This window comes from Vespa velutina, chromosome 4 (genome assembly GCF_912470025.1).
Source record: "Vespa velutina chromosome 4, iVesVel2.1, whole genome shotgun sequence".
Lineage (NCBI taxonomy): Eukaryota > Metazoa > Arthropoda > Insecta > Hymenoptera > Vespidae > Vespa > Vespa velutina.
The window spans coordinates 8,471,258-8,483,677 of record NC_062191.1 but is presented as its reverse complement, the minus strand read 5'-3'; the positions used below and the strand labels follow the sequence as shown (position 1 = coordinate 8,483,677).

The window sequence follows — 12,420 nt, the reverse complement described above, 5'->3', positions numbered from 1 at the left end:
GGGTCTTCGTGTAGCTATGCGAGCCCAACACTTTATTTATAAGCGAAGGTTAACATAGCCACGATTCTGTCCTCTTACGTTCATAAATAATCATCTTGGGATTAAGTAGGAACGCTCGCCGTTTAAAATCTCTACTCTGGTCCGATCCCAAGTATCCGGAAATTTGGACCGCAGTCTTTCTGAATCGGGACTTTGAAGTGACCCGACGCGAAACGAGCAACCGTTGGATAAGTAGAAAAATGTCAAGCAAAAAAATGTAATCCCGATCCTTTCTTCTCTTTTTATATACCTCTTTCTTTCTCTCTCTCTTTTCCTTTCTCCCTCTTTTTGTCGATGATTTTCTTTAACGAGTCGGCTTTGCTTTTACATCGATCAAGAATCTTATCAAGACTCTTTGTTGTTGAAAATAATGTAGACTCTCCCTCTCTGTCTAGAGAGGTGAGAAAGAAAGAGAATGGTTTTGCATTCGTTGGTAAGAAACGTCGTCGTTGTCCGTTTGTGGCGAGACGGGGTGTGCAAAAAACAAGAAGACCCCAATGAAGAGGAAGAAGAAAAAGAAAGAAAAAATGTAAGAGAAAAAGAGACAGAGACAGAGAGAGAGAGAGAGAGAGAGAGAGAGAGAGAGAGAGAGAGAGAAAGAAAGGGAAGAAGAAGAAGAGGCTACGATGCGGCAGCTGTTGGCCAAATTAAGTGATCATCTCGTCATCATCAGTGAGGCCGCCACAAGCCGAAGGAACGAGTCTCCCTCTCTTTCTTTCTCTTTCTCTTTAGAGTCTCTTGTAGCCGCGTACCAGTCCCACGTTACTGCCATGTTGTTGCTGAAGCGATAGGCTCTACAAACCCCGTGAAATTAGCATCGGTGGATTGTAAAGGTAGAGCGAAAGGGAAAGAAGAGCGGCGCACGTTCCAAGCTTCGATGCAACCTGACAAGTGACAGTGTCCTGTGTGTGTGTGTGTGTGTGTGTGTGTGTGTGAGAGAGAGAGAGAGAGGGAAAAGATTCAAGAATGAATGGTCCAAGAGGATAGAAACATGTACAGAAGACATCGTATCCGTTCGGATTTAATAAGCGCGACCCATAATCGTGGTATTTACGAGCGACACCAGAACTCTCACCGCGAAATTAAATTATTGTCGTAAAAAAAGTTAGTCGACGATCCTGTTGGTGCTGACGATCTCAATCTCAATGTTTGAAACTTTGTTATCAACGGCGACATCGAGTTGTAAAGAACGTATTGAATTTTCAAATTCGAAGAGAAATGAATTGGAGGAACTTACATGTGAAATTTTCTTTTATTTTTGTTATTTTTCATAAATATCTTTATTATTACAATCGATGCTGACATTGAAAGCTTGCAAAAATTTGATTAGCTTTCGCGAGAAGAAGAAGAAAAAAAAATAAATTGTATATATCTAAATATATCTACATGTGTATATAAGTTACTACTATTAGCTTATTCGCTAACGAAGCGATTCGCGATACGTTTTCCGGTTCTCCGTCGAAGAACGTTGAAATTTATGTCGCATAAATTCGAGATTATAACTTGCCTTGGTGACTCCGTACCTATTTCCGATGGCATTTAAATTTCATTCGGTAGAAGAAATTGATAATCGACGAAATACAAGTCATTGGATTATGATAATGAATAGTAATATTTTAATTGAAAAAAAAAGAAAGCGATCTAGAAATGATTTTGTAAAATAAAAAGAAAAAAGAATACATCGGGAGAAAATTCAATAGTCGATCGAATCGTTGAGGATACTTGAGAAGTGAAGACAGAGTAAAAACTTATACTTGCTAGAGTTCGTGGACGTTTCTCTTTCACATAAGACGCTCGACTAGTGACTTTTTTGCTAAGGGTGAGAAACTAGAAAGAGAGAAAGAAAGAGAAAGAGAGACACACAGAGAGAGATAGAGAGAGAGAGAGAGAGAGAGAAAGAGAGGGATAGAGAGATAAAAAGAGAGAGAAAGGAAGCGAAGGAAAAAGGAAAAAAAATGGGGTAGAGTGAGAGATTAGGTTATACGTTTTCCAGGAGAGTCGGCGTTGAAACAATGAACCGACCAACCGGCGTGGTTCGTGCAAATCTCCAAGCTTAGCGCCTCCATTGTCACCCCCAACGTTCCTCCAACTACCCTCGTTGCGCTGCGGAAGGGTGCTCCGCGGATTTAGACGGTCCTGTCGCCATAGCAACTGCAGGCGGCGCTTACCTCTCGAACTTGCTTGAACCGTATTTGGACGCTAGAAGCCACGATACTTTCGACGACCAATTTTCAAGGACGATCACGATGAATTTGTCGTAAAATGTTCAATGATCCTTCAGGAAAATTTATTCTTATAGAAAATCTTGACGAGGTTAAGAAGCCGAACGAAAGATCATGTGATTATCAATTAGTTTCAAGAAATAATAGATAATCTCATATATTAATTAAAAAATTTGTTAAAATTTTGTCAAAAAAGTACGAACTTTGGAATGAATAATTGTATCGAGTGTCAAGATGTCCAACGAAAATGATTCGTAAAAAACTCTTTGGAGTAACCCTCGGGATAAAGAAGAGAAAATAGACTTCGAAAAAAGTCGAGCCTTTTGTCTGGCAAATGGAGACGTTTTCGGAACATTCATTCGTCCGTCGTCCGACAGGATGAAACGCCGAGAAGGTTATTTTTTCCATTTGCCCTCGAAGTAACCTATCCTGACCCTTGCTCTTGGCAACCCTCTTCCAACTTTTAGGAATTTTACGCGTTTATCATGCCCTCGGAAACAACCGTAAAGCTCGACGTGTTTTTCCGTTTCATTTTCAAACTTTCCTCACCTCGATGGAATAATTTCGGTGATCCAAGAAAATCTTAGGGGAATCTCGGCGTAGATGAATTCTAAAATCTGAAAACATTTATCTTTTATAGGCCATATACGGGAAAAGTCTATCATTCTTAAAATGTTGGCGATCATGATCGAACGTATTTCTACCTTCATAAAATTTAGTGAAAAAGAATAAAAAAGGAATACTTAGATGAATTACATCAGAAGGTAATCAAAGGTCGCAAATCACCGAAACCGTAGTCCAGGCTTGACGTTAAAATCCGTGCAGATAAGGGCGGTAGCCTCGCCCGCGGCTTGCAATTCCCTAAAAAGCTCTGGTTTTACGGTAAAAAGAAGTGAATGGCCGAAAAATGGGAAAAATGTTTCGCAGATAGAAGCAAACTGCGGTCAAGCGTATTTACTTCACTGCCATTCTACTCTTTCCTCTAGAAATTCTCCGAAATGAAATTAGCCTAGAAAGCCGTCCACGATTGTAACTACCTCGCGTGCTATCTATGCGTAAACTTTTCCTTTATTTTTATCCGAAACGAAAGTTCAAATTTATTTTTGCCTACATTATAGAAAAGAAAATAAAATCTTAAGTGAACCCTGTCCATAACGTATTAATTAATAGAAATGATAGTAGATAATTGACGATTAGTGATAATTAATGCGGAAGAAACTAATAAAGAGTCTCGGAAGTATTTAAAACTTAACTGTCAGGTTCGTTGGAATAATGTAGGTGAAAGAATATAAAAAGAAGGTCGGTGGTCAAGTATAGTAATCAAGTGTGCAAGAGAGAGAAAGAGAGAGAGAGAGAGAGAAAGGAAAAAAGAATAGAAAAGTAGAAAACGTAGACCCCGCAGCAGACAAGCGGCACTGGAGCCAGGAGTTGCTGCCAAATGAAATTATCCTTCGAAAGCACCAGCAATCTCGAGGGTTAATTCCGCGAGAGAGGGCTGGTGGAAGAGGCCCACGCTGTTTGTTATCGCGCAACATCGGTATCACTAGCGGGCAACGTTGCCTCAGGCTGACCATAATTTAATACCGGCCACTAATACGTTCCCTCCATCGTTCTCTTGACCAGATAAGAGTACCACCCCTTCGTTCGTTCTACTTGCGTTCACGGGGTGAGTGCATGTATAGTGATCTCTCGACGTTCGAAGGTAACCACATTTACTCGTCTAACACGATCGACTATCATTTGTTTCACAGCTTAATGGTAATTGGTAACGTGATGGATTCCATCATAATATCAGCTTCAGGTAGGACCGATGATGCGTAGTTCACTGACTTGATTTGGATTTGATATTCAAGTTTCTATTTTCTTTGCGAATATATGATGTTTCATCTGTTTGTCTACGTTTGTATGACAAACAATATAGAAAAGCTCAAAGAAATGTATCCTTTTAATTTGGAGCATGATAAAGACTAAAGGTATAAGGGACATCTTAAGACCCAAGGGAAAGGTGGATCTACGTTGTTCTGTTGAGACACTGGGGTTATGAAAAAAGAGAAACGAAGTGGAAGCAAAGTGGAGCGAGGTACATTCATCATAAGTTATTAAACAAGGTAACAAAAGGCCACGGTGACTACGGAGGGTGCGCGAAAAAAAAAGAAAGAAGAAAGAAGAACGAGAAACGGACGGAAGAAGATAGAATCGGCTAACCGGTAGACTTTCTGCGATGATAGATGGCCAGAAGGATTAAGATATTCTTCGACTCTCGACGCCCTTCCTTTTCTCGGAAATGTTGTTCCGGAATAAAGAAGACGGTAGATAGAGTAAAAAATTTTTGTAGAAGATAAATACAAAAGTATTGTATCACGTTTATCGAAATATTTGTTGGAAATATTTGATCGACATTTAAACAAGTTCGTTCAACAGTAGATAAATGAAGATAGATTTCTTAATTTTCGATCAAATTATGTTTTATGCATTTATGCATGTAGAAAAACAAAATTCCTAATATTATATGTAGATTAATTATTTTTGGAATCCAGTTTATAATGTAACAAAAAAAAAAAAGGAAAGGAAAAGAAATCTTTAAAGGAGTAGAATTAAACTAAAAAAAAAAAAAAAAAAATAGTCAGGATAAAACGATTCTTTATCATTAATTTGGTATGTTACAATATATGAACAATTTATGAAAAAGAATAAAAATATTATGTTACATTATAAATACCCATTCACATGTCAATTTCGTTATGAAACTTGTCGAATCAAAAGAGTTCCGAAGAAGAAGTGGTGGTCGATGATTAACGCGACTTTTGTAGGCACATTGAAGAGGGATATTCGTGTTTTCGGATTCGAGGGATGGGTTGGCAAAAGTTGGAGCTCGAACAAGAACGTGCCTTGCTGGCACACTATCATCCTACCATAGCACAACACAACCCTCTATTTTCGATTCTCTTCACCCTCTACGTCCTACCTATACTCCTCTTTCTATCTGCAATCCTCCGACGCGGCACCTACCCTCTCGTACCTGTAACATCAATTAAAATTCTCGTGGTCGATGCGCCGCTGTTTCGTGCGATCGTACGCCGTTTTTAATTGGATTAGAGCGAGACAGCTAGAGGGAGAGTACCCGTGGATGCCAACCGGTGGATGAAGAGGAAGAGATAGAGGAGGAAGGAGAAACGAGCTGAGGGTGCGAGATTACTGAAAGGGGTTCGTTGGATATTCGAACGAGAGGGTTGATAGTAAAAGAGAAAGAGAGAGAGAGAGAGAGAGAGAGAGAGAGAGAGAGAAAGAGGAAAAGAGATAGATAGAAAGATGATCGTCACAGGTAAATAACAGAGACAAACAACATTCCATATCTTTTTTCATTGCGATCTATGCCAAAAGTAATGCTAGATAAATTTTCGATAATAAATAAATAGACAAGAATTTTATATGAATTAAATAATTGTTATTTCTAAATTGAACATTTTTACTATGAAAAAATAAGTACTTTTTTCTATTTTAACTAGACGCACTAGATAGGCACATAAGCACGCAATGAATGTAAGCACGTGTGTATTCGAGATTGTACGAGATTTGTAAGCAACTTTGGAGATCTTGGCAGACAAGCTAGGTAACTTTGATGAAGACACGTTGTAAGGTATGAATATTATAATAAGGATAGTCGTAATAGGTTTACTATTTTAAGAACGTACGGAAAGATATTCCTAGAAGTGGTTAGAAATCAAATTTAAACTTCGTACGTGTTTCTCTTTTATAGGTATATATATATATATATATATATATAGGGTATATATATATATATATAGGGTATATATATACACATACCTATAAAAAATGTATATGTGTGTATGTATGTATATATGTATATGTATATATATATGTTTCAGAATTTAGTTGAGAAGTAACTTTGTAGAAGATCCGGCATCTTCGTTTACTTGTCAGCTATTGTCGATGTCAGAACGAGAGAAGCATATCGAAGAAACGTGCCAGTACTAAGGTATACGCGTCTCTTTTATAGACCATTAAGTCTTTCTTGGAAGTTTTCAATGTAGACCTTCCTAGTGTCCGTCTAATATAAATAAATCATTCGGTCGGTGCGTTGAAAGCGCGCTAAGCCGCCCCGAGCTCGCTTCACGCTCGTATCTGCATTCGTAACATGCGGCATTAATTATGTATTCAATAAATTTTAACCGCATTGAAATGAATTCAAATTGCAGATTAATATTAAACGATGTGCTCTAATTGGCCGGGCAATTATGCGGTGTTAATTAAACATTAGGAGTGGGCCGGTCCAGCCGGATAATGCAAACATGGACGAGCCATCTAGCGAAACCTTTCTAAAATTTACCTTGATCCTCTTACGCCATCTACTTGCTAGATTATCATGTTAACGATTAAATAATGAAAAATTTGTCACTAAGTACTATTTCGGCTACATTTCAGAATTCCTCCTGATCAAGAGTTTATGTTAACTCTGTGAATATAAATCGCTTAATTATTTTTAGGAAAATATCATTTTACTTACCGTTATTAACAGGGATGGGAAAATAAATAACACACCTCAACTATTAATTTGTAATTTATGGTACTGGACGACGAAAGGAGACGCCTTCATTTTTACAAAAGAAACATTTTATTACATTCAGCTACGATCATAATATAATAATATATGCAGTGCAAAGTGACATATATAACAACGTATGGTTCAATTTAAAAAAGAAAAATTGCCGTTTAATGCCAGTTTTCGTTTTTCGAAACTGTTCGAATATTTTCGGCATCCTTGATTTCTTCCCTCGATGAGAAGTTTTCTAAGTAAACGAAAAAATAGAAAAAGATATAAAATAAATATAAAGTTGATGAAAGTAAATGGCAGTCAGCTTATTATTATTATAGGTAACATAAACATTTTCCTTTGCCCTGATATGTCAGAAATCGGTGAATACGATAAAAGACTTTGCCACGGACCGGATACGCAATAAGTATAAATATTATATGAGTAACGTGCTCTTTAATTACATTTATTACTGTTAACATATTACTGTTGATATATTGCGTGTACGTCATTTTATGAATCATATAATTTTGTTTTGTTAAGGTTGAATATCTCGTCGTTTCATAGAATCAATAATTTAAATTTATTTCAGTTACCATAATTATTAGTTAAAGAACGCTATACCAACGTACACACATATTCTAATAATAATGGAAACGTGTCAGTGGCAATTTCTTTCACGTCGAACATAGAGAGTCTTATTTATTACTCGTAATGTTCCTCTTAATAAATACGATTATACGTGTTCATATCACGTAACTTAACGAAATCGTATCGACCATCAAATATATTACAGCGTATCGATTACTTAAGTTTACTTTCTCGATTACGATTACTTATAACTTTGTTCCGTTGATTATGCTTTCGAAACATGAGTGAAAATTATGATTTGATTATGATCAAATTTAATAATTACGTATTTACGTTAATCGCGGTTCACATGATTTTCAATACACCATAGATGTTCGTTAAATTCTGAAGTATAAACGATAAATCATGAGAATAATAACGTAGAACGTATTAAGCAATGATTGCAACGATTATAACATTGGGCAACTTGTTTTTCTTTGATTACGAGTAGTCAGTCGACTTAATACTTCTGATATCGCAAAGGATCACGAACTATTTCTTTCAACGTGAGAGAGGAGTTTTGTTGTAAATAGCACGTGAAACTTTGCCAGTGAATAGAACATGGTATTTCACCATCTCTTATGGTGTATCATTTACACTTACGCTACATCTATGTTAAGCAAACTACTATTGCGTTTCTTCCTTCATATCGTAACTTTTTGATCATCTTTTCTCATTAGTAGTTAGATTAATATTAATTTCATGAATGTCAGATACTTCGATGATCCATCTCGCTTAATATAAATTTATCGAAGATCCATTTTGCTTTCTCCTTACATTGACGTCTTATATATCTAACTTTTAGGATAAATATTTTATGTACATATTTTTGATCCAATGTGCGGTTGAGTGACCGTTCATCATTTTGGTATATTCAAGTTATGGCATCGATTCGTATGATATTTTTTTATGATTACAAGATAACTTTTATCACAACATTAGTAATAAGATTTTGATCTTTTCTTGTATTATTGGACAGGGATATTATCACAGGAACTTGTAAATCCGACTGTGGGTAAATTATCACGCGTGATACGGCAGTGATCTGAATTGGAAACGGTTAGGGATCTGCACTATCGACCGATGCTAATGTTGCATTCATTGTCCGCTTAAAAACACCCTTCCTCCAACCCGTTTGATAAAAACGCCGCTGAACAATTCTCTTTATTCGAACTAAAGCGGCGTTTCCTCCTCGTGGAGTTACCTTGGGGTCGGAGGAGGTGGTGGTGGTCATACGGCACTGCCTGCATAAAATCCGGCCTTTCCTACTAAACCAGAACCGCGTTTTTTCTTCTCACATTCCATCGTACTGAAAGTATTTTGCGCGATTTGAGATTTTCGTTTCGGATTCTGCAAAGTCATACTTCTTTGACTCGAATTAGAACTAGAGCTGGTACCAGGCTCAGATACCCTTAAAATACCAGAATGTATCGTACCAAAGTTTTGATAAATATATTGCGATTGGATCGCTGATACTGACGTATTCTGATGTTTCAATGTGATAGGTACAGTTTGTCCGGCTAAGCTGTTGTAGCGTGTATCATAGCCAAGAGGTGTATCCAGTAATGATTCATTCCTCTCGGGATATCCTGCGAGCCTAGAATCAAGAAGACCTTCTTTCTCGGCGAAACCACTGAGTCTGGAATCAACGACGTTTGGTTCTGTAGCTCTAGCTGCGAATTCCGTATATCGCGGTTCTTGACCAAGAATTTGTTCTTTGTTCTCAGTAAATGCAATCATATTTTGTCTTGAATCTGATAAAATCCTTGAGTCAATCAGACCTTCTTTATCGGCGAAGCCGCTTAACTGTGAGTCGACAACATTGGCATCTGGCTTATCGACGTAAGTGTATCGAGGGTCGGTATTCTTTGGATCTGGATAAGCTGGAAGAACGTGGGAGAGATCTGCTTTATCCACATAGCTGATTGCTTGCGGGTTGGAGGCACAAATGTCAGGGGCTGACTTACACAGTAGAGAAGTTCCTTCTTCTGCTACTCTCTGGGGAGCTAAAACATTAATTGCATTTTTATTTAGACATTCTTTCCATTCATAATTATTAAAATGTTTAAATATATCATGCGTAGTACCAAGTACACTTTTAGTAGGTTGGTTAAATCCACGAGTCTGAGGTGGACCTGGCGACTTTTGATGTGCTCTGATGAGGTACTCCGAGCTTACACCTCTTTGCTCTCTCAGTTTTCTTTCTGCTCCTGGTACCATAACTCTCACCTAAAAACGAAAGAAAAATATAGACCATATTATGAAGAAAAATCCAACAAAGATAATATTTCATGATTAAGTGAAACTTTCAACGTAGCATTACGAGTCTCTACTTTCTTTCACTTTCCAACTTTTAATGTTTCATAGTAAAATATCTTTGACCTTTCATTCATTATAAAACTTTCTATATAAAACATATTTTATATTTTATAATAATGATAAGGCATTTCGTATCGACTGATCGAACTTTGGAAAGTTAAAATATTTACCATATCTTCGACTGTTGGAAATCGTGCCATATATCCAGACATAGTTAAAAGTGCAGCTACTTTGGCCAGGATGAGTGCTAATCCCGAGAGTTGTAGACACCAACCGTAGTGATATTGAGGTAGACCGTTATCGTCTGTTTGCATATTTGCCGTGGAAGGTAGACTATATTTCCGAGGTAATTCTAATGACGCGTCAGATAGAGCTGATGCTAGTACTATCAGTCCACCACCTAACAATAGTCCTGTAATACATATAAAACATATATATTAATTTATAACAATAATTCTGCTTTTGTAATATTATGTAATCATGATTGACGGATTATGTAAACTGTTTAACAAATGACTGAATATCTTTTTAAGGGGAGTTAAATTTCTCGAAACTTTCAGAAGATCTAGTAACTCGAAGTATTTTTTCCATTTGTCGTGGGAACGTTCACTAGTCGGATGTTAATGTAGAATTGTAAAGTACGATAACCGAGACAGCAAAACTCAAATTCATCCTTTTTAAAGTTCTTTCTACTTTATGTACGTTAAGATCGTAAAACAAGTACAACAAATAGAGTCTGTTTGGTCCTTTCTTTGTGGTCGTTTCAAAAGGATTCTTTCTAGCCTTTCTCAGACACAAACAATTTTTCTTTTTTCTTTTTTCCTTCAACCATTTCCTCCTTGTTCGTACACAGAGTGGAACGTAAAAATTTGCATAAGCGTAAAATGAAAGTCCTCGAGCTTGCAAATTGCTATTGTAAAAGTGACCCAATTTTATTAGTACTATTCTGAGTTTCTTTTAGATCATTTTCAATGAGAAAAATCGCACATATGTAGTTATAGAACTATGGTCCTCGAACATATACAAAAAAGAGAAAAAAAAAAAAAATAGAAAAGAAAAGAAGAATCAGCATGTTGCACGTTAAAACGTTTATATATGTATATTTTTTTTTCTCGAACAGCTCGAGCAACTATTTTACAGGTATCTCCGGGAAGATATTTTCAGCCTAAGGCTGTTTATCAATTAACCCTGGGTGGTAAGCACGACCCAGTTTAACGAGAATCCCTCTATGCGCTGTGTTGTGTTGTTAGAAGTGGGTAGCTTTGGAAAGCTGCTAATTGTGGAGAGGAAAAAGGGGAAAGAAGTTGGGACTCGTTAAGGAACGCTGAGTGTAAGGGAAGATAGTGTATATAGTATCTAGAATCTTTAACAAAAGCTCGGGCTATTCAACGAATTCATAATCTCAAGAGCTTCAATCATTTTTCTTTTTGAGAATAACGTCTTTCAAGGATGGAGTTAATAATGTGAAAGATTCAAAGTATTTGATATCTTTTTCCTTTCGTACGTCTTTAACGAAAGCAACTTGATCGGGATCTTTCGCAGTTGAAGATGAAGATCGAAAGATAAGAGTTAATCTTCCACGAAAGAAAGAAACTCTTTACGATTGTGAACAAAGGAGACATTTCCCCTGGACGTGCCATAATATAAAGGCCGAGGGGTGAATTGTAAGAATACAAAAGGGATGAGAAAAACGATATATTGTTTCTTCGACCTCAACGATATATTTCATATTTTATTACATACTTATATGTACCATTTTCATTCATTTCTTCACACGGTAAGTAAGTAAGTCGTTAAACGACATCAATAAATAAGCGGACATTAAATATAAATCATTAGAGAAAATCTTCAATGAATATTTCATAAAACCGATGTTCTTCGCCACATTTTATATTCGTTTAATTTATAATTTATGCATCTTTTTGATATGATAAAATAACCGTAGCCATACAAAAGAATATAAATAAACATGCCGAACCGAGATAAGTGGAACAAAAATGAATGAATCTTCGAGGGAAAATCTTTCTTTGACAAGAGTTCTTTCTTCTCTTGGTTTCAAACATCTAGGCCAATATTCATAGCATTTGGCTATCCATACTTGAAGAAAGAACGTTAGTAGTTTCGAGAACACGAAAGGAGCCAAGGGTGGTTGTTGATATCGATATTGAACGAAGAGATCCGTCATATCTGCCATGCTCTCTTGCCTTTTAGCCTTCTGCGTTTATTTTCAGTATGCACACATACACAAGCACACATATATATATCATATATATGTATATTAGACATAAATATCTACATACATATATATATATATATATATACAAATTCGGCTTTATTTGCGAAACGCTATTCTCGAACCCGTTCTCGCCTCAATCTCACAGCAAATATTTGCCGGGCTCTTCGAATCCCTCTTCTTCTCTTTTCTTCTTTATCCTGCTGAACCCTTGAACGCGGCAGCCATTCCTTTACTCAAGGGCAAATAACTTTTTTGCAAGTCAACTGATAGTTTCAAGATGGAACACCTTGGCATTGTCTGTGATGGGCACTCCTGTTGATACTTCGATGTTGTAAGTAAAAGCGAGAAAGGATGCAAGTCGTTTTAAAGTTGGTTGATTAAATCAGTTTATCTCTTCGATTTTTTTTTAGTTCCTTTAATGA

At 36.7% G+C, this 12,420-nt stretch overlaps 1 protein-coding gene and 1 long non-coding RNA gene across 12 annotated transcripts in view; one reads left to right on the top strand and one right to left on the bottom strand.

Annotated features, from left to right (window-relative positions):
• Positions 1–731: 731 nt before the first annotated feature.
• Positions 732–7,485, top strand: LOC124948268. 2 transcript variants are annotated; one of them, XR_007100640.1, is made up of 5 exons: positions 732–4,570; positions 5,072–5,583; positions 5,768–5,898; positions 6,149–6,258; positions 6,479–7,485. It is a non-coding gene; the product is annotated as an uncharacterized LOC124948268 (long non-coding RNA). The 2 variants fall into 2 exon arrangements; XR_007100639.1 differs by having other exon boundaries at positions 732–5,583.
• LOC124948267 overlaps positions 6,825–12,420 on the bottom strand; it is a 157,995-nt gene continuing 152,399 nt past the window's right edge. For 9 of the 10 annotated variants that reach the window (XM_047491631.1, XM_047491630.1, XM_047491634.1 and 6 more), the window contains 3 exons: positions 9,933–10,174; positions 9,531–9,672; positions 6,825–9,449 (listed from right to left, as the gene is read on the bottom strand). In XM_047491631.1, the coding sequence (XP_047347587.1) occupies positions 8,674–9,449; positions 9,531–9,672; positions 9,933–10,174 (1,160 nt within the window). In that variant the 3' untranslated portion in view covers positions 6,825–8,673. The remainder of the gene's footprint in view (positions 9,450–9,530; positions 9,673–9,932; positions 10,175–12,420) is intronic. The other variant, XM_047491636.1, reaches the window with a different exon arrangement.